This window comes from Argiope bruennichi, chromosome X1 (assembly GCF_947563725.1).
Source record: "Argiope bruennichi chromosome X1, qqArgBrue1.1, whole genome shotgun sequence".
Classification (NCBI taxonomy): Eukaryota; Metazoa; Arthropoda; class Arachnida; order Araneae; family Araneidae; genus Argiope; species Argiope bruennichi.
Window position 1 is genome coordinate 65,868,698 of NC_079162.1, and position 22,764 is coordinate 65,891,461.

Genomic DNA, 22,764 nt, shown 5'->3' on the forward strand with positions numbered 1-22,764 from the left:
AGCCTATTTATCAAGTGAAATAAAATTAAATTTCATTGGTTGGAAATATTAAGATATATTGTACATAAAACTATTTATATATATTAAGAAAATAAAATAGTAGAAATTAAAAATATCAAACAATATAATAAATCTACCAGGTATTCTGCAGCAATAGACACTATATAAATATTACTACTGCAATATGAAAATAAATTTAGCAATCAAAAATACCTCTTTTCTGCATTTCCATATTTACAGAAATGTTTTTCCTTGCGTGTGCGAGATTTACCACTTTTGCAAAAATACCAAACCTAATTGGGATAAAAGAAACTGTTTTAAAATAATGTATTAAAACATAAAAGAAAAAATAGAATTATTTTCAGGTATTGAAGGCAACAAAATCTTTGAACTTACAGGAGACCAAATACCAAGGCCGGCTATCTGGGGGGTGCGGCGGACGCCATGCACCGGGGCTCCGCGATTCAGGGGACCATAACATAATAACGAACTAAAATAATGTTCTGGATGGTAATAGCGGGATGAAAGAAGAGAGGAAGAAATTTAACTGGGAAAAATCGACGGGCTTTGAAATATACGAAATTTACAGATATATTACAGTTTAGTGCAAGTGTGCAACATTATAAAAAAAAGTATGGTCATTTGCCTCACCTACTAGATTAAATTGCATATGTTACTTTGATAATCCTTACTGTAAAATGGTTAATATTGTTAGATCTAATCATGTGCATGCGAAGAAAGTATCCTTCTGAGTGTCGAGACTCGGTTTCAAAAAAGAATATTAGCTGAGAAAAAAAAAAAAGCGGAAATGCTAAATTTCAAAAAGTCATAAGTATATCTGTTTGCTTGTCAACGAAATAATTCCGGCAATAAAATTCCTTCGACTTCAGAAGTTACAATTGAAGCCTTATCAGGCGAAGAAAGTTCCACACAATCTTGCAAGGAAAGCATAGAAAATGTGAAAATCTTTGAAGAACCATATATGTATACAAATATGATTGAATCAGAAAATAACGATAAAAACGGCAATAATAACAACAACAAAAAAATGTGATCAAGTGCACATAAGTGATTCAGGTTATTACCAAGCATTATAACTGATAAGTTTAAAATGTGTATTAAAAACAGACCTGTACAACAGGAGGAGAAAACAAAGGAGTTTTTGCTAAGAATGCTGAAGGTAGATCATTTTCCACTACTACTTTTTTTAAAAAAAAAATGCCAAATAGTGAAATGTAACTTCGCAACTGGTTGATTTATTCAAAAATGCAAGATTCGGTATTCTGTTTTTGCTGAACATTATTTTCCAGAGGAAATGAACAAATCTACACAATTTATAGATATCTATAACAACTTGGTGAAAGTTATCAACTGTAATTCAAGATCATGAGCGTTCTATTAGTCAATTAATTTATTGATTGGAAAGAATTACTGAACCGATTGCATTTATTTTCGACTATAGATAAAGCAAATCAAGTTAATATAAATGAGGAAACGACTTAAATTACTATTTCAAAGAATTGTAGATGTGATTTTATTTTTAGTATGCATCTTCAACATCAAGAAAACCATGAAATAATAGGAAGACCTAATAATGAAATTTTTTTAAGTTTAATCCAATTATTAAGTAAATAGGACTCTGTACTTACAGATCATATAAACAGAATAAAAAATTCCAAAATAGAATTGTGCATGATTTAACACATAAGTCACAAGAACAAATTTTTCCTGCTTTAGGAAATGAAGTTTTAAACAAAATTAAAGATGGTACAAAAGTATCCACGTATTACAATAATCAAATAGATTCTATTTCTGATATTTCCTTTAAAAAATAAACTTCAGTCTTCATTGGGTATGTAAATTTTGAAGAGAAAATAAGTATAAATGAGTCATTTATAGGGTTTATTGATGGGACTAGAGAAGGACTTCTGTTGGAAATATTTAGTGAGCTTAATTTAGATATTATGGAATGTAGTGGACAGACGTACGACAACGGTAGTAACATGAAAAGGAAATATAAAGGTATATCATCTAGATTAAGTGCTCTAAACCCTTATGCAATTTATGTGCCTTGCCTATGACACTCTTTTAATTTATTAATTTGTGATGCCGCTTCCAGCAGTATATATTGTAAGATTTTTTTTAGGATATTGTAACTCTTATATTGCTTATTTTCTCCATCTACAAAAAGATGGGAAATTTACAAAAGCATTTAAATATTACTCTTAAACCATTATGCGACACTCTTTAGGAAGCCAAAATAGATATGGTTAAAGCAGTATATATATACAGTTTGAAGGAACTTGTAATGCCCTAGAAGAATTTATAGATGCAAATAACAATAATATAGCGGTATCCGAAGCTAAAAGTCTATTGGATTCAATACAAGAAATGACATTTATTTTATGTTTAATAGTATGGTTTACAATATAACCAAAAATTAGCACTATCAGTAAATTATTTCAAGTAAAAACAATTGTTCTCGACTGGGCTTTTAATTTAATCAATAAAATTAAAACTGAAATCCAAAATTTAAGAACAAAATTTAACTCATTTTTAGATGAAGCAAAAGCGATAGCATGAAATTTGAATCATTCAGAACAGTTTTCTGAAAAACGAATTCGAAAAAAAGAGAAAAATTATATTTCGAAACAGCAGAAGATGAAATTATAGAAAACTCGGTTGAGGAATTTAGATATTATTTTTAAATCTGTAACTGAAACTGTTAATGAACAAATAGAAGATAGATTTAAAAGTATTTGAAATTAATCACTGATATAAAAACTTTAGAAAAACATGAATTAGAAAAATGTTCCAAAAAATTTGTAACATTTTAGAATACTGATGCAGATGAAAACATAATCCAAATAATTGTTTTCCTAACAGGATTTGATTTTGAATGAAAGGGATATAAATAACGCTCAACACATATTGCAACAAACGTATACTAATTAATAATTATAAGGATTTATTTCTGAATGTATTAACTGCGTTACAGCTTTTCTTGGCATTGCCATTTATTATATATAATAAATGCTGAGCACTTTTTCAGCAAATTAAAATTAATAAAGTATTGTCATCACTCAAGCATGTGTCCATAATGCTTAAAACACTTGCTATATTAAGAATCGAAAAGTAAATTTTTTAAAAAATGTAATTTTCCTGAAGTATTTAATAACAAAAACAAAATCACGCATTAAATAAACATGCAATGGTAATATGTATTCGTATTATTACAAAAAAAATTTCTACAAATACCGCCAATCAGTCGTAATAACGCAACATATTTAATCGCTAGATCAGCAGCTTGCTTGCTGTCTAGTCTTCCAAAATCCACTGGTCTTGAGTGCTTGCTTTTTTTATAGTTCCGGGAGGCGGGGCTAGAATCTTCCAGACCAATCAGGGCGTATCTGGGTGTATATCGATTCTTAGTGGATGGATCGTGAAAGTTCTCGAACTTTCCAGTATTATCCATTTAGTCGCCAAACTCGTCAAATTTGTCGCCAAATGGTCGCCAAGCTCAGCACGCACAGGACAGATCTTACAAAGGTTTTAACGGTTTTTCCCACGATGATACTATTCGTGGCGGGTAACAAAATTACAGATTTGTAACATTGCTCCCCTCTTCAAAGACTGACGTCCCGGCAATCCCACTTCAATACAACAGCTGGCGTAGGCTTCCGAATGATGTGATGATGTTGATGCTTTAGGCGACTTCCGCACTTTCGAAGATGACATCATTTACTAATTTGGCGGCGACTAAAGATCCATCCATACCTTCTCAATGCTTTTAACTCGGACCTCTTCCTCGTTTCGGATTGTACACCCAGACTTGATTCCGCTCCTTAAAATGCAGGATGTCCCATGGAGCCAAACATGGTATTGCAACAGGACTCTCCGAAACTAACTCTAGCCAGGATGGTCGGTTGGTCACTTTGAACTTCCTCCATCGAGCCAACCGAATATCAGGATTGTCCAACAGTGCCTTCCGAAGTCCACTTGAAAGCCAGGTATTCGCCCTCGTCGACAAAGCTTTCACAGGAGTATTTCCAACTATTCCCGGCTCATTGTCGACACTCGAGAATTGTACGCAGCTCTCCACGCAGGATCTTTTGAAGAGGACATCTGCTTTTACAGGAAAGATTCCTCTGCGACGACGTAACTTTACCGGATGTACAGGAGATTCCTCGGCCCCTACTTGCATGACACTCCTTGGAGAATCCACAGCAAAGCCGAATTCTTGGAGGAAATCGAGGCCGTGACAACAAGGATAGCGATTCCAGCCACGTAGACTTCATCTGTATCACTACGCAAGGAGACATCAAGAGACTTCAAGCAAAGAAATTGTCCCTCTAACCTCTGGGACGAATCCAATCCAAACAGGGTTGCATTAACTCCTATATCCATAGGCATCGAGCACGGGTCGCCACTAACAGACCCGTCCAAACAGAGTTCATCTTCTCCATCCCCAAGTGTTTGCTCCTTCGATTCCACTTCATTGGACTCATTCGGAGAAGCCTGTTTCAGCTATGCCATTATTTGACAGTCTCCCTGTTCGAGCATCTCCTTATTGAACTTCGGTTCATCCTCCGGATGGCTAAGCTCCTTTTCGGTGACACCTGTCTCCATTCAATCTTCAATCTTTTCTTCTTCCACTTGGCTCTCGCTGCTTCCTTCAATTTCTTCTGTGATATCTTGGACGTCTTCGGTTTTATTATATTAAACTTCTAAGATTTCCTTCCACGACGAAATTTCTTTCTTTAATTCACTCTTCATTTCTTCATATCCGGCTTTCATTTCCTCTTGTCCTTTCTTCATCTCTGCCATCATGGCAAGTAGCTCTGCGAATTCTTCATCCATTCCTCTGGTACAAGGCATACACAAGAAAATCCACCTATCCCACTTCTGACACCAAATGTTACAAAAACATTTTTCTACAAATACCGCCAATCAGTCGTAATAACGCAGCAGTCAGCATAACGCATTTAATCGCTAGATCAGCAGCTTGCTTGATGTCTAATCTTCTAAAATCCCCTGGTCTTGAGTTCTTGCTTTTTTTATAGTTCCGGGAGGCGGGGATAGAATCTCCCAGACCTATCAGGGCGTATCTCGGTTCTTAGTGGATGGATCGTGAAAGTTCTCGAACTTTCCAGTATTATCCATTTAGTCGCCAAACTCAGCACGCACAGGACAGATCTTACAACGGTTTTAACGGTTTTTCCCACGATGACACTATTCGTGCCGGGTAGCAAAATTACAGATTTGTAACAGTATTTATATTTATTTATTATTATTATTTACTTTGCAAAACATTTAGGATTCCAATGGTTTCTTGCACTCGTGCCCCTTCATAGAGAAGGCCGGCTCTGCAAAATACTAATCACAACTTGAACGTACACTAAAGCAGAAACTGTGAACACAAAAAATATAAATGAAGCTGAAATTAGGTTAAATTAGATAGCATTATTTGATAGTTGAGAGTGGGAGGTTCTGTATTATATACAATTATCTATACATCTATAACGATAAGTAATCTCGTTCAAGCAGGTTAGCAATGTAATTGTCTTCTTCTTATTATTATTGTCTTATTATTTTCCCTCAAGAACATGGATTGCCCAAGCAGATGGCAATATGGTTTCCTAGAAATAGTAATGACAAATATGGTAAATGCGACTAGAACAATCTTTCTGTAGGTGCATACGAAGATCATAGGAAGTCATGAAGCAGAAAAAATACAGACACAGAAAAATAAAAATTTAACGACATGGCATGGATATTTGAAGATGTTGCCTGAATGTGAATGCCAAACTGAGGTAAGAGAAAAATCAAGATGAAACTTCGCTCGGATGACTGTAAGTTCCTGTGACACAATAGAATTACCTTCATTGAATTGGATACTGTTTTTTTTTAAATAAATATAAATGCAAATAATCAAAAACAGAACTTAGATAAAGTTATTTATTGCTATTGTGAACTTTAGAATATTCTATTGGTCAAGAATGAAAGATTTACACCGTCATGTTCCGGCTGCCTTCCTACATTTATTAATCGAATCACAAAGACATTGCACAATCTAATTTGCAATAATATCTCTTGTAATAACACTTATATTCTTTTTTACATTTTTTTAAACATACGTTACGTATTGTAATTTGTAAGCTCATCTGAAAATTAAGATAAAACTGTAAGATAAAAAAAAAAAAATGTAAGCAAATATTTTTTTTAACAAAAAACCAATGCTTTCCTCCCTTTAATTTGTTTCAAAACATTCATAAAATTATTTTCATTATTAAGAGAAAAAAAAACAACATTCATGATGTCAAGCACTTACCTGAATTTTAAAGGCGGCAATTTCTTCAATTTCTTTTATACTGAGGGCACCATAATGTCTCAGTAATTTAACCATTTCCATATTCTCATTTATAACAGCTAGATTTAATGGAGATCTCCTAAATAAAACAGGCACAAATTATTCTAAATTCTAAAGAGAAAAATTTACTGTCGGCATAAAAAAATTGATATTAAAAAGGATATATAATTCACTAATTATAAAAAAAGTAGACATTTACTTATGAATAAGTTGAATATATATCTTCAGAGTTTATTTAATTTTCCTGACTATATCAAAGAAGAAAAGTAATCATACTTTATAAAATCTTTCCAATAAGTATATGAACAGGTTATTAGATAACTTTAATAAAATAAATGCTGCTAGTTAGTCAGTAAGAAACTACAAGATCATGAAACAAAAACAGAAATAATTTATTACATACATTTAGTTTATGAATTATCCAATACTGCTGCCTACAACTTATATAATTCAAATGGGGCATAACAGACTTATTACCTATATCATATGATTATATGACATAGGTTTATTTTTTCGGAAAACACATAGATGAGAAGAAAATCCTTATTTACAATGAATAAGTAATATAGAGGTTGGTCATATTATATTTAATATTTTTAATGTAATACCAAACATGATCTTAAACAGAAAATCATTATTGAGTTTAAACATGCATTTTGTATAAAAATCGAATGAAAAAATTAAAATGAGTTAAATTTTTCTCGAAAGTTGAAATATTTTCCAGCTTACAAATCAATGCATATAAGATAACGGGGATAAAAAGGAATAGCAACTGTAAATAAAATAATAAAAATTACATGAAGTGAAAAAAAAAGTTTTTTTGTCGATTTTTGCTTAAACATATAACCAAATATATACCCTGATGCAGAATTCTGTAGAAGTGTTTACCTGTTTAAAAACGGAAAAAAAATGCTGTAACTTTCGATACAGTGTAGGTAATTTATGCGATTACGATATAAAATTTATTTATTTATTGAAATAAAAAAGAAAATTTTGTAAACTTGGTTCAAAAAATCTAACATATTTAGTGAAGCGTTCATATTTGTTGCAGTTTTGGACACATTAAAAAAATTAAAAATAAGCAGAGATGAAAAAATTCTAAAAATCAATTACTCATATTATAAAAATATTTTATTGTCAACATTTAAGGAAGAAATATAATCTCGTCACCTATACATTCATCAAGATATAGAATTCCAAGATGAAACAAGAAATCATATTTCGAACTTCATTATTAATTTCATGGGGGAATGAAATAAGATGCAAGTGTCAACTCAAGATTTTTAATTCACATACCTACTAAATCACCAATAGCAGCACAGAAGAATTTTTTTTTTCACATTTATACAACTGAAAACAAGGATGGAACTCCAGGGTGGCCATTTCTAGTGTTTGATTTCCCCTGACTTTTCCTGTTATTTTCTGGTTTTATAAACAAAAACAAAAAAAAATTGCTCTGACTTTTTTGGAAGTCTCTAAAATCTTCAGAATGATTTTTTTTTTTTTTTTTTTTTTTGCCTATGTATTGAACAACTATTCTTAATAGTGTGCAAAAAATAGTATCTCACTCTTTCTTACGAAAATCAATAAAAGATAAAAAAATTAATGTTTAAAAAAAATCATTTTCAATCACTAGATTTCTGATAAGCATTATTTTTGTAACCATTTACTCAATTTTTTCAAACAAATTAATCAACAAATACAATATGCTAGAAGATATGTGCCGATACTTTCTAATTCAGTAAAAATAAATTAATTCTAGTATCTAACATATTTATTTACAAAACATTAGTCCTGGACAATAATGTTGGGAAATACTTTGCATGTAATTAAAATAACTTTAGATATTATCAACATGAAATTCATACTTTCGCAACTCATAGTACAACAGATTTGACATATGAAGAAGAAACAAGTTTGATCAATCCCTTACTCACATAAGCCAAATTTAATAGAAATCTACAAATTTGGTGGAAAGACCATAAGCAAAATTTCATCCATCGATCGTAAAGCGTGTTTGAGATAACTGTTCACAGGTAGACTGATATAATTCCCAAAAATATGTTTCTCAGACTTAGAGAGGTTATGAAGGTGTTTTCTGGACTCAGAAATAATAATTCGTCAAAATTTGGAAAAAATTTTGACGATCACAATGCATTTTCGTTGTATACTTTGTACATGAAAAATCCCCCCCCCCAAAAAAAAATTAAACTACAAAAGGACTATTAAAGCTGGAAATCATAGCATTATTGTGAATTCACAAAACTATTTTCCTTAATTATGTCGTAAAAATTTCTTTCACAACTTGACGTTCAGGAAAAAAGTTTCGAGGAAATTATTATCTAAACAATAAATTGATTATGGTAATTAATTTTTTCCCATTCTTCTCCACTGAAAATCCGAATGTTAATATAACAACCTTTATTGTTTCTTAATTATTTTGACTAAGACCATGAATGCTAATCTGAGCCTCAATAGCGATTCGATCTAAAAACAATGAAACAAATTATAGTAATATTGGATTATCATGGTAATATAAATTATATAAGAAATCGCTTAAAGTTAATTTTTTTAAACAAAATAAAGTGTATAACATAGGATATAAGACAAATAACGAACAAAATGGTTTCAAAATCAGTCAGCAGAAGCAGAATCCATCATACACTACAAGCGTGTATTTCAGAATTGAAGGCACTTTATGGCGCTAACGACCCTAAACAAGAGAATTCCGGTCCCTCGAAAATATAAATGTACATATCCCGTCGTCAGGCGTGTGCACAGAAATGCCGATGGCCTACATTTCTGATTTCAGTAAATGACTGACACTCACTGGTTGCCAATGATGTTCCATTCTACTTAAGAAATAAGATCAGCTGATTATCAACTACAATTATAATTAGCAAAATCTTTTTTTTAATCCCAGTTTTAGAATAAATTGCCCTTTTTCCCTATCTCCTGGAATTCCCTGGCCATTAATGGTTTTCCCTTTTTTCAGATCGGCTGACCACCCTGTAATCATAAACCTAAAGTTATTAATGAAATATGGAATGCTATTAAGATGAGCGGAAAAGACTACAATATTAATTTTAGAAATAACATTATTATTTTAAAAATTAAGAAATAGGATTATTGTAAAGAATAACGGCAGTTAAACACAACATTTAAAACACAAAAATTTTATGAAAAATTGTCCAAAAAGGTGTAAACAACGTCTTCTCTATTTGATAATCTAAAAAAAAATATAAATTAAGCATGCAGATGACTATAAAATAAATTAATCAAAAACAGTATGAAAAAATCAATCTCCAGTTTTAATAATAAAATTCAAACACAAAATTTATCCAAATTTAATATCTAAAATAAATATAAAACATAATGTGTAATTATAAAATTTAAAGACATTAAAATTCACATACATCAGAAAACTTAGTCAAATCTTTAAATTGATTTCAGTTTCATGATCAGAAAATTTTATATGTAAAATATACAAGACTGATACCAGCAATTCTGATTCAGGGTCATTGCATTAACATCGGCATCATATTCACACAACAATTTGACAACACCTTTATTATCACTTAACACTGCCCAATGAATAGGTGTTTTTCCCTAAAAATAGAAATTTTTAATTAGGTATTTTCTAGTTAACTTGTATCGACTTCAAAACATATCAGAGATTTTTAAATTAACTTTTAGATCATTATATTTATAACATTTCGGTATTTTAAAGGTACAAAAATATATTCCTAATTCTACATTAATCTTTTAGATAAGAAAAAATATACTTCCTCTAATTATAAAATTAGTGTCCGATTTTTCTCCTCTTCTCTGCTTTCTTTAAGCATATTTATTGTTGATACAGTTTAATAAATAAGAAATAAAAAAGTACGGTTAATCCTGAACAAAGAATTAGCATAAAAGCTAATAATATAATATCTTTCATTTCTAAATATTTTATACCAATCCAATTAATTTAAAATTACATCACATATTCTTACATGCCTATGTTGCTATAAAATTTAAAATAAATAGAAATTTTTATAACACTGTTTTACTTTTTGAGTTATGAAAATGCATTGAAGAAGCTTTTTCAGAAGTTTCATCAGAAGTTTTTTCATTTAAAATCATAAAGAATAGGATTTTACAAACACAAAATGATCAAATGCAATCCAGCACTATGATCTCATCCAGGCATTAATATTTTATTTTCCTTGTTCACTCATTTTCTACAATGAGACAAACAGCAGACAATATTGTTTTTCCTTGCAAAAATGGAAAATATCAATAAAAGAAACAACTTTCTGAAAACCCTTTCCTGTCAAATACTCAATAATAATTTAAATGTGGCACAACTTTTTGAAAGTGGCTGTAAACGTCTTACAAAAGTACCCAGCAACTAGTTTCCTTAGCTAGAAACTGCCATAAAAAGTAATGAATGGACTAATCACAAAATTCAAATTCCAATACATATTCATTCATTTAAACTTTTCATAAGAGAAAAAAATCCCAAGACATTATTGATATTATTATTGTCCTGTTTCTAATTATCAGTCACCAATAAACTGAAAAAGTGTGTAATAAAACTGAAAGACTGACAAATGATAAAAAATAATGGGAACCATATTCTCTTTCTTTTTAAAAATGGTAGTAATATCACAGAATTAGAAGGCACACGAACAAATAAGGTTAAAAGAAAGCTAAGAACTTTGCTTGATTACAAATTTACTCTCATTAGACTTTTCTTCCAATGAACTAAGTTCTCAGTAGAAGGAATATCGAATGGGGAAAATCAGAGATGATCTTCACTATTTCAATCCATTCTGTCAAGCTAATTTTAGTTATTTTTAGAAATAAAAAAGGATAAATATAATAAATTAATCACTTTACAGATTAAATTATTTATTTTGATTTACTTAAATAATATGAGAAAAAGGTTGAATGAAAGTTCCCTTTATGTACATCGGCAAAGAATTCAAAAAACATACTAAATAATTAAAAACTAATTTAAGATATGAAAATCTAAATAAACACTCGATTGAGAGTTTATTTTGCAATTTATTTTGGAATATTTCAAGATAAAATATATTTTCTTACTAATTCTCATAAGTACTTCAAAGAATTATATATTCCGTAAAATTATACAATGCATTATATTGCAGAAAATGTTCAATATTGCTATTATTCAGTGTTTTTGAAATTTCAGAGAAACTGTAGTAGTATTTTATTCAAAAAATAGCATTTACACTTTACAAACATTTTTTCCTTCTTTCCAATTTAGACTGAAGATATATTAACTGGAGAAAATAATTTTGAGTTATTATGGCTGAAAAAAAAATCACCGCAAGGGTCCTATTCTCCTTTAATAAGCATGCAAAATCTGAGTAATTTTTATAAAAGTAATTAAAAGTTCGTAATTTTAAGTAAAATGCTTTCAATTTTGTCTTATTTCTTTCACACTTCATATATCTAGATATTTTGAGGAGAAAAGAAAATATTTTTATTCAATTTATCAAATTCTCTTCTCTATTCAAAATCAATAAAAATAATATTAAATTTAAATTCATAACATAGTTGCCTTCAGGCATTAAATATCGTCATCTAACATCAAAAAGAATATCAAAAATGTACCTCTATATCAACAATGTTAGGATTAGCTCTAGCTTCCAAAAGTATAGACACACAATTCAAATGGCCATTTCGCATACAAGCATAATGTAGAGGTGTCATTCTAAGGAGGAATTTAATATGTTTTATAGCAGATATATTATTAATAAAGGTTCTAGTTTAACAATTTACAAAATATTTTTATAATACATTAAGAAAATACTCTCTTATTAATGAAGATAGTTAAAGAAATAAGATTTTAAATTGAATTCAAGAAATTTAAAATACAGAAGATACTATTTAATATAATCCCAGCTTGGCCCTTATCATTTGACATAATATAAATCGATCGACAATGACATTTGACTCTCTAAAATATTTTATGCATTTAGATATATTTTTAAATTATAAAATTCAAACTAGTTTTTCTTTTAAATGGATAGAAAATTGTATATCATTTTAAGAAAAACAGTTGCTGCTCCTTTAAATTAGTTTGGATCATGATATATATGAAGATTTTCACATATATAACTCACATTTTCTATTTTTTTTTTATGTCATGTTCTTTTCCACTTACATGTATTTTTTCTTTTAAATCGCTTGTGCTTTAATACTTTACAAAAATATTAAACAAAGCTTAGAGTTAAATAGTTAAAAGTAAGATATTCATGGATTTACATGGACATTTTTCTTTTCCAAATTAAAATATCTTATCATTCCTCAGTACAGTCAATTTTCCAGATAAATTCACATGAGAATTAAACATGAGATTCCAACAGGTTTTGAGAAGAATATGACTTTTAGCATTTGTCCATTACAGGAAAATTCTTAATTTTCTTCATCACTGAACAAAATACATGTCAGTGAAACTGTCGAAATCTCATTAAATATTCCCCTACTTTTATAAGCTATTTTCTATCGCTCAATATTTTATAAGCAGATTTCTAAAAAATGAAACATTTTCTCTTCAAGGGATGTATTGATCAATGAAAAGTCAATCAAAAGAAATAACACACCTTTTTCTTATCTTATCTGCACCTCTAAAAAGGTTTCTAATACTTTTACAAAGGACTCCGAATATCAATTCTCATGATCTGAAGTATAGGATATTAAAAGCAAATTGCTTAACATTAAAATAAATTAATAAAGCAGGATTATAAGATTTCTGATTACATTCAGTTACTCATTCCTACAAATGATTTAAATAATTGAAACTATGCTTGAACTTCAATCCTATCGTCAAAAACTCCACATCGTTTCTTTTTTTTCTTTTTCTTGTCTTCTCCCCCTCCCCGCTTTGGTTCGAATCTTCCAAGTGATGTACTGAAGTCAACAAATATATTTATGCACGAAACACACATAAAGGAGAGTATCTATAACTTTTAACGAACTGGAGCATTAATGACATCAAACTGAAATGTGACGGGTGAAAACCTAAGCCTCCCCCCCCTTTTTTTTTCCTTCTGATTGGGCAGTTATTTCTTTTACTTAACTTCTGTGAACTCTCCGAAAGCGAGTTTAAAAATCAAAATGCATAATTAAAAAGAGGTTCATCTTTTCATCATCTGCAAATAAAGATTTAAGATCTGAATGCTGATCATCACGTTTAATTTGGTATTTATAATCATTCTGTTAGCTGTTGTAAAAGAAATATGTAGCATTCAGTCACAACAGGACGGAGAAAAACCACATGCAGCATATTCGCAGCTTTGCTTTTAAGTATAATTTAAATGCTTGCCATTTTGAAAAATATTATTTCTTATTTTTGCAGCTCGGTCTAATACTTATACACAGTGAGAAAAAAAATTATTTCGAAGCTATTTTATTATTGAATAAGATTAAAATTATGTGAATAAGTCTATTTTTAACAGGAAATTATTATCGGAAATATCTATTATTTTCACACAGAGAACTAATTTCAAAAGGCTTTCTTTTTATTTACATTTCAATCTTAGAAACAATGCTGTAACTTTCCTATCTTGCCATTAATTAAAAGAACTGATTAGTAGAATAGTGGGAGGAGTAATCCTTACTAAATCGACTACTACTAAATCCGAATTTGGCATTCTAAAGTTCATCGTCAACAAAACTACAGTTTATCTCCATTTGATTGATAATTCATATAATTTTAGCAAAATTTGTTAAAAGATAAAATGAATAGTACAAATTCATGAACAGGAGATAAATCAAACCTATGATCTTTATAATAAGAATTCTTACAATACATAAAATGTTCTAAACCATATTCATAGGTAAAAAAGACAAATAAAATTTTTGAAAGATATCAAATATTGTTATTACTTTTCGTGAACTACTGACTTTTTAAATTCTCACAAATCTATCCATTTTAAAGGACCGATAATGATTTTTCCCAAGTCTTATGCATTTCATATCTGTTTTCATATAAATAAAGCTTCAATATCATTGTAGAATAGACTTCAGTACATATCAAAATTGCAGGAACAAGAATCACATATTTCGCATCTATCTATTGTCTCAATAATTACTGAATAAATGAGAAATCGATACTAAGTTTGAATCACCATAAAAATAAAATCTTATTCACTTCCTTAGACTAGAGATGTGCAAACGTTTTTAAGACTAGGCCTAAAAAAGTTGGCAAGCAAATATATAATCTATTACAGAACTCAATAAGGACCAAAAAATCAATTTCAAATTTCTTTAACATTAATGCGATGACATTTTTAAAAATTCCATACATCTAAACTCACACTGGGTTGTACTGAGCATGCTATTTTTTAAAATTATTATACTATAATTTTGCAATAGGCGGTAAGCCGGACATTCTCTAAGTAGGTTGTAGTTTCTTCATCACAACCTTACATAAATGATTTCTTAAATGAAAAACAAACCATGTAAAGTTCAACTCTGGATATTTGGTTTCTTATTACTTAAAGGAACATTATCAGTACAATAATCATTTATAAGTTAGAATTTTAACCATGATGACTATTTGAACTATAAAAAAAAAGGTACCACAATACATAAATTTAAAACATCGCAACTGTAATATCGAGACATATTTCGACTGCACATACAATACTTGATTATACAGATACTGAAACATATAACACTAAAATTCGATTTCCCAATTTAAAAAGAAAGAAAGTCATATCATTTCTGCATTTTTATAACAAAAATTTAATTCCTATGAACGCTGACTTCATCATGTCTATGAAATGCATTTTTCTAAAGCATTTGAAAGAGATAATGGAAAAAATTAAGCATGTCTGGCATGAATGAGGTAATGCAAATTATATTGGTCAATATAATCCACAATAATTTCAAATTTTTATATTTGTTTCTTTAAAGAAAAACTTAACCCTTATAGTAATATAAATACCATTCAATGTAATCTAAAAATATGTACAGGAAGAGCCTAACCATATGAGCTATTTAAATGGCGGTGTTTGCAACAAGATTGTTACAGATTCGTTTAAAATGTGAATTCAAGAAACAATTATCCTAAGTAAAATTCGCATATATTCGCACAACAGCATTTTTTAAGATAATTTAATATTTAATAAAATATACAGTAAAGTTTTAAATTCATGTATGGTTCCAATAAATATTCAATGCTATTTTAGATATTTCTGATTTAAAGATTAGATTATATCTTTATGCAGGTACAATTCCTTTCTAAAATATTAAAGTGGCTCATTGTTGCTTTTTAACAGCACTTATAGTTCAAAATAAAGTCAACTGCTTCCGAAATATATTTTTCAAAACATGAATTAAAGGAACAGAAGGGTAGAGAGAGAGAAAAAAAAATAGTATAAGAAAGGACATTTAGATATTATTCTTTATTTCTAGAACAGGTTTTTAGTACTTAGAGAAAAATTAACTAAATTACATCTAACAATAATATTCATTTTCAATTTGAATAACATAACTTTTCTCCATGGTAGAGATTAACGAAAACATACTAAAAAAAAACCTATACAATCATTTATGATAATGTATTACATTATTTTAAAATGATAATAAAACTCAAAAAACAAATGAAAAGTTTTACCCAAAGACATCTACACAATTGCACTCAACACCCTTAAGTAGTAGTATCTGGCATAAATATGCATGACCACCTAATGCACACCTTAAAAAAGAAATAAGATTTCAAAATTATGAAATTAAACAGTTATGAAATTAAGCATCTACAAGCAAAGAATAAGTGCATCTTCATGTTTGCTTATGAAATATTCTGAAACTCAGTCATGTAAGTTTTCATTAAATTTAGACTAGCAGCTTCTAAGACAAATTGAAACAAACCAGCATGCAAATGTTTTTATTATGTAAAGAAATAAATATTTCAAATAGGTACAGTTTCACAATAAATGACGCCAATAAAGTGCTTAAATTCGAGTTTTAAATAAAGAAATTATGCAGATTTCATGATTTTTCTTCTTAAACATCTTTATTTCGAAATTTTTTATTTTCTATACACTATAAAACACTAAATCAAAAAATTTACAAACGGAAAGTACCAATGTAGAGTCGATCTTTTTTTTGTGTCTCTTTCATAAATATTAGCTCCATGGTTAATTAATAGCATAGCTGTTTTCGAACGGCCAAATTCACATGCTCGCAGCAAAGGAGTCATTCCAAATTTATCTTTAAGGTCAGCAGGAACTTGTAAGTTTAACAATATTTCAGTTGTTGCTTCATGGCCTTGAAGGGCTGCTGCATGTAGTGCTATGGGAAATAATGCTTTTATATTATAATCAACGAATATGCAAATAAAAATCAAAACTTAGTAATGACAAATGCACATATAAAGAAAATAGATAAAGTCTTACAGTGATTTAATGAAAAAATAACAAAAATTATTACATCTCTCTAGGTTAATTAAAAACAACATTAATTAAAATATAAAACAGATTTCATCTGAATCAGTTTTAAAATTGCTAATTTGTGAAACGTGCATTTTTGCACGTTATGCTAATTTGTGCATTTTTACTTCTTGTCAAACATCATTAGTTAATCTCATAACACCAAATGTCTCACCAATTTGCTTATTTAATATAATATCTTTGCTAAGACATTAATCCTTTCAATAACGACTAAATAAACATATAAGAAAAAATAATACTAAATAAGCATTATAACAAATTTCATTTATTGCAAATTTCTAATCTTTCATAATCAAAATTCATTTGTAGAAATTCATGTGATTTTTTTCAAATGAGCATAGAATTAAATACCAGTAATCCCATTCTTGTCGGCAAACAGCAAATTTACTCCATTGAGAGCCATAATATTGACAACATCATCCGCATTTTGAGCTGCACTCCATATAAGTGCATTTCGTCCATTATTATCTTCAGCATCAACACATACATAATTTCTCGATACAAAAACTTCCACTGTTTTCTGAAAAAAAATTAATTGAAGAGACATTACAGTGAATGATAAGAAATAAAATTCTTGTTGAAATTGAAAAAAACTACGCATCGCTTAATATTTTTACCATAATTTATTTTAATCATTTTATGCATAATTACGACAGTTGCATCTTTAACCTTAAAATAAAAACACATTAAGAACAAAACTTCACAATGAAAAATTCATGGCATTCTCTATCAAATCAAGATGGAAACAAAATTTCAACCAACAGTATTATAATATCCATTTTTTATCGGCTCTCATATAAATTTATTGCTTCCTTATAACTTCTGTGATTTCTATATGCATTTATACATTAAAAAAGCATTAAAAATTCCTATTCAAAGTAGTATATCAGAGAATTCTTTTAAGGAATTTAATCTTTGAAGGAAAAAAAATTGTTGCTATAGTATTCCTTATGGGAAAGAAATAAAAATGCATATCATGATTAAAAATTATTAAATATGTTACAGTAAAGAAATTATTTAGCAGTTTCACATAAAATTATTCTATAAGAATTTTCTGAATTTTTTCAATGATTTTTAAAAAAAAGTAATATTAATAAACTGTAAAATAATGCTTTAAAATCATTCTAATTAGGTAAATGAATTTCACTTACTGCATGATTACTGTATGCTGCATAATGTAGTGCAGTTGCACCATTATCATCTGCACTTGTGCAGCATGCTCTTCCACTCAAAAGAATATCAACTTTATCATAAAAACCTGTTAAACAAATATCATAATAGCAAATACATTCCAATATCAAAAAGTAGGTCTTAAAACAATAATAAATAAATTTTCTGAAAATCACACTAGTTAAATGCTTCATAACAAAACAACATTTGAAGAAATCTATCCTAAAAAACTTAAATTTATTTTAAAATAACTAACATTAAAAGGAAAAAGATGCATTCTTTTGTATGTTACAGCAATTTTCTTTATTGTGAAAATTTGTGTATTCTGCTTCCCTTTAAGAAAACTGATTATTACAGTGTTGCAACTAAAATCTGGAAAAAGAAATTCTCTGTTTTTTTTTCCCTGTACATGTATTCAAGATAAGAGAAAATGCGCGAATAACACTCAAGTGCTAGTCATAATGGAATGTGGAGGAAGGAGTTAAAAAAGCAAGGAAAGGAAACAACAATTTAACATTATTCAAAATAATAGTATATTAAAAGAAGGTTTCTATTTACATACAGAAAGAAGAAAAAAACAATTTATCCTTATTTATTATCTAGAATTTAGGAAGACAAAATTTATATATTAAGCGAGGGGGGGGGGATATATTACCTTTCATGCTCTTTAATTGAAAGTCACATAAAATTAAGGACTCGGGTGAAATGAAGCACAAAACATTTTTGTTATCATGATCCATATCGTATAACGATTACTTAATAAAAAACTTTACAAAGCAAGATTATTTTCTTATTTACTCATTTTTGCTAATTCAAACATTTGGGTATTAATTTTTGCAACTTCTACAGCATTTTCAGCCATCAGTTTCATGGAGCTAATGAACTGATCCGTAACAAATAAGGTATAATATTTTTGTAAATCCTAACGTAAATTTTACAGCTATTTCACTTTCAGTGAATATATGTGAAAATATTTATGATATATCATTGAATGAATTAAAGGACGAATGTGATACAATAAGTTTTAATGCCCATAAAAATTCAGCTTTAAATTATCGTCCTTGAACTAAAAAGTTCGAAATAAGTTTATTTTCGGACATGATATCTAACGTTTTCGAATCCGATGTGTCATTCCTTTTAGATACTAAGTGCAGCATCAATGATGACTCTTTTGAACTAGCACACAATCTTGTATGATTTTCTCTTTTGGCCTGATTAGTAAGTGCCTGTTTTCCCATATTATTTAGACTTATTATGTTCTTACAAAGCGAGAAGTACGCAGTAAATTGATTTTATGCAACCCATTCAGCAAAATCAGGATTAATTTTTTTTTATCCGTCCAATTCGTATTACATACGAAGTTTGAACAGCTCTTTGATATAAAAATATTCTCTAATCTACTATGAATAAGCTTACAGTTTCTCATATAATAAACCATTCAATAAACTCAAGTATGGTAGACAAAACACTACCGCAATGCTTTCGTAGATTGAATGCTGCTAATCCCGCCAGAGAAATATATTCTCTTCGTTCACGCAGTTACAGATGTCTTGCGCATGCTTATTAGCTGCAATTCGGGAATCTCATGGCAAAAGAGCAATGTCTTGCAAATCGAAACTAGTATGATCTATACACAAAAAAAAAAGGGAGAGAGAAAAGGTGTGAGTTTCGGCATTAAAGAATCGCGAATGATATTGTTTCGTTTTTGGAAGCTATGACTACAATCTTTTATTCATGCAGTCTTTAGAGATCGGCATTTTTTGGTTGCGAAAAAATAACTAAGAAACTTAAAATTCCCGGTTTTTTTTCCTGCTTTTATGAAAATTTCCAAATTTTCCTGCATTTTCCCGGTTTTTTCAGACGATTTTTAAATTCCCTGTTTTTCCTGGTGGTGTAGCAGCTTTATATTAAGATATGAAATTTGACTTATAATCAGAAATTCATAGTTCAAACTTTAAACAAGCTTACATGAACATATAGTACTTTGTAGTTAAAAAATTACAACGCAATTCAGAAAAAAAATGCTTCATTAAATATTTGAAATATTCATCATGTAGGGAAGCAATCTGTAATTTCATAAATAATGTATGGAAAATACATGTAGCAAATCTAAAAATTACCTTTTCCAGCAGCCCAGTGCAATGGAGTGCAAAAACTATTATCAAGAATATCAATATTGCAATCATCTCTAGAAACCTGATTTTAAATATAAAACAAATATGAATGAAAGAAAGTTTTAAACATAAGGGGAAAAATTAACATGCAGATATGCAATATAATTCATGGCAAATGATTTTTTAAAATTCAGCAAAATATTTCTTTAAAACATACCTCAAAATCATCACTACCGTAAGAATTCAGATGCAAACTAAATATTAAAACTAAGTTAAAACTGACATTTTAAAAATAGCATTTAACACAATGTGATTGTAGAGTGAGTCAAAAAAATGCATATTTAAAAATAATTTCAACTTTATTTTCTTACTTATAGCAACAAATTTGACCATGACATATTTATATATTAGAGAAAAACATTAGTAATATTTTATTTTGAATGCTTTCCCAACCAGAAAGTATTCAGAGTTCAGCAGCATCAAAAACTTGAATGGAAAAATTTGTTTTCAAAAAATTACGTCAAACAATAAGTCAAAATTGTGATCATGACTTTTCATTCATGATATATAGCTCGAACTGCAGTGGCTGAAGTAGCTGCTTTAAACATAAGCTTCATGACAAATACAGCTGGTAGTTGTAATAGAAATGGCGAAAGTATGCACAATTTATTGATTGAATTTATAATATCAAAATATCTTTTTAATTAACTATAAAACATAGAAAAACTTAAATTTGTAGTAAAATTAATGCAAAAAATATTAAAAAGCTGAAATATTGTTCTCCATATACAAATATAAAAAAGATTTTAAATTATTGGTTATACAATGCATCTCTCTCAATATACATCTATACCAATAATAAAAATGTGTTTGTGCGCGTTCCGGCTCAGACCTACAGCTACCAAATTTGGCACATGTATACCTTGAAGGATGGGAATAACCACCTCGAAATGATTTTTTTTTTTTTTTGAAATTTTATTAAAAATTAAACTGAATTTCTGCATTTTTCCGCGATAACTTCCAAAAATATCACTGCACAAAAATGAATTTTACGCCATTTCACAGTATAAAAAATTTTCTTTTTAATAATACCAATTAAGTAGCCATGAGAATATTTACTGAATTTCAGCAATTTTCTAAAAAATACACTTTTTTTATCATTTCCAACAACAAATTACATTGTTGCTTAGAAATTCAAAAACTTTTATTGTTTCATCAACTATTTATTCGCATGATTTTCTTGCATTGTTGAAAGCTAAAAAAAGAAGGATTCTGTTTAACAACTGCATAGTTTACAAGACAAAGTTAAAAGTTAAAATACTGCGAAATTTGGTAGAGAGACGAAGCAGATATTTACGTTTATAGCAACATTAGTACATTATAAGGGATTGTCCTCTTTAGAAAGGTTTATGACACAATACACAGAATATAACAATTAAAATAGCAAGTCTTAAATACAAACAATTTGGTGAAATCATGGACATGAAGTAATATCTAAAAGATTTATCTGAAACATATATAACCAATATTCTTGACGATCCAGTTAGTCACCTCAGGCGACTAGTGCATATAAACATATTTTTTTAAACAGTTGCATAGCCGAATAGAAGACACTTCTGAATTTTTAACTTCAATTTATTCTATCCTGGGAGGCGTATTATGTATATGGAAGAAGCGATGAGATACTTCAGTCTACATCGCGACACAAGAGCAAAATTCTCCTTTTAATGATTTTCACAATGAGATTTTTATAGAAATTTCTTTAACAGGGAAAAATTTTAGGATAGGGAAATTTAGATATCTTTAAGAGAATATGCTAAGCATTAGGAATTTTTAATCCTTCACTCAGAGCGCGAGGAAAGGCAGAAGTAAGCATTTTTATAGAGCGCGTATAGCATTAATTAAATAAAAAAATAGGAACTGGATCAGGAAATAAGAGAACATTTAGTATGAAGTTGATATGGGCCCAATTAAGATAAAAATTAGGAAATTAATCAGAATTTAAATTAGATTAAGAGATATGTGTATGTAATGATATCTCTTAATTTAATTACACCCTAATTAATTTCCTTAATTTTTATCTTAATTTAACCCATATTAACTTAATTCTAAAACGTTCTCTTATTTCCTGATCCCATTCCACTTTCTTTATATAATTAATGCTACACAAGCTCTGTAAAAGTGCTGAAATCAGAAAATTCCCACACTCCGATTGAAGGATAAAAATCTGTCAAACTACGCAAATTCTTTTAAAAGATGCCAATAATTCCCTTTCTTAAATCGTCACGTGTTAAAAAAAATCCCTATCAGAATCTCACAGTATATAATCACTGGGGATAAATATTTCACGCTCTTCTGCTCTTGTGAACGGTCGTAAATTCGTCCTCGCTTCTTGTACATAAATTATCCCTCCAGGGAAGGAATAAAGCGAAGTTTTAAAATTACAAAACTGTCTTCTCTATTCGACCACGAAACTGACCAAAAATATGTTTTTACACACACGCAAATTTCGAAATTATACATATATATAGTGAGCGCGTGCGCACTATATATATGTATAATTGCTTAAATAATTAAACTTGCTTCCAAACAATTATCTAAATCCCAAATTATATTATGCAATAGAAATTGGAGG

At 29.1% G+C, this 22,764-nt stretch overlaps 1 protein-coding gene across 1 annotated transcript in view; it reads right to left on the reverse strand.

Moving 5' to 3' along the window:
* Nucleotides 1-22,764, reverse strand: part of LOC129959476 (inversin-like) — a 56,010-nt gene that overhangs the window by 11,752 nt on the left and 21,494 nt on the right. The window contains exons 6-14 of the mRNA XM_056072324.1: nt 20,136-20,211; nt 17,997-18,103; nt 17,197-17,365; nt 16,480-16,687; nt 16,011-16,091; nt 11,999-12,098; nt 9,870-9,979; nt 6,332-6,449; nt 214-293 (exon numbers count right to left, since the gene is read on the reverse strand). Coding sequence (XP_055928299.1) covers nt 214-293; nt 6,332-6,449; nt 9,870-9,979; nt 11,999-12,098; nt 16,011-16,091; nt 16,480-16,687; nt 17,197-17,365; nt 17,997-18,103; nt 20,136-20,211 — 1,049 coding nt within the window. The remainder of the gene's footprint in view (nt 1-213; nt 294-6,331; nt 6,450-9,869; nt 9,980-11,998; nt 12,099-16,010; nt 16,092-16,479; nt 16,688-17,196; nt 17,366-17,996; nt 18,104-20,135; nt 20,212-22,764) is intronic.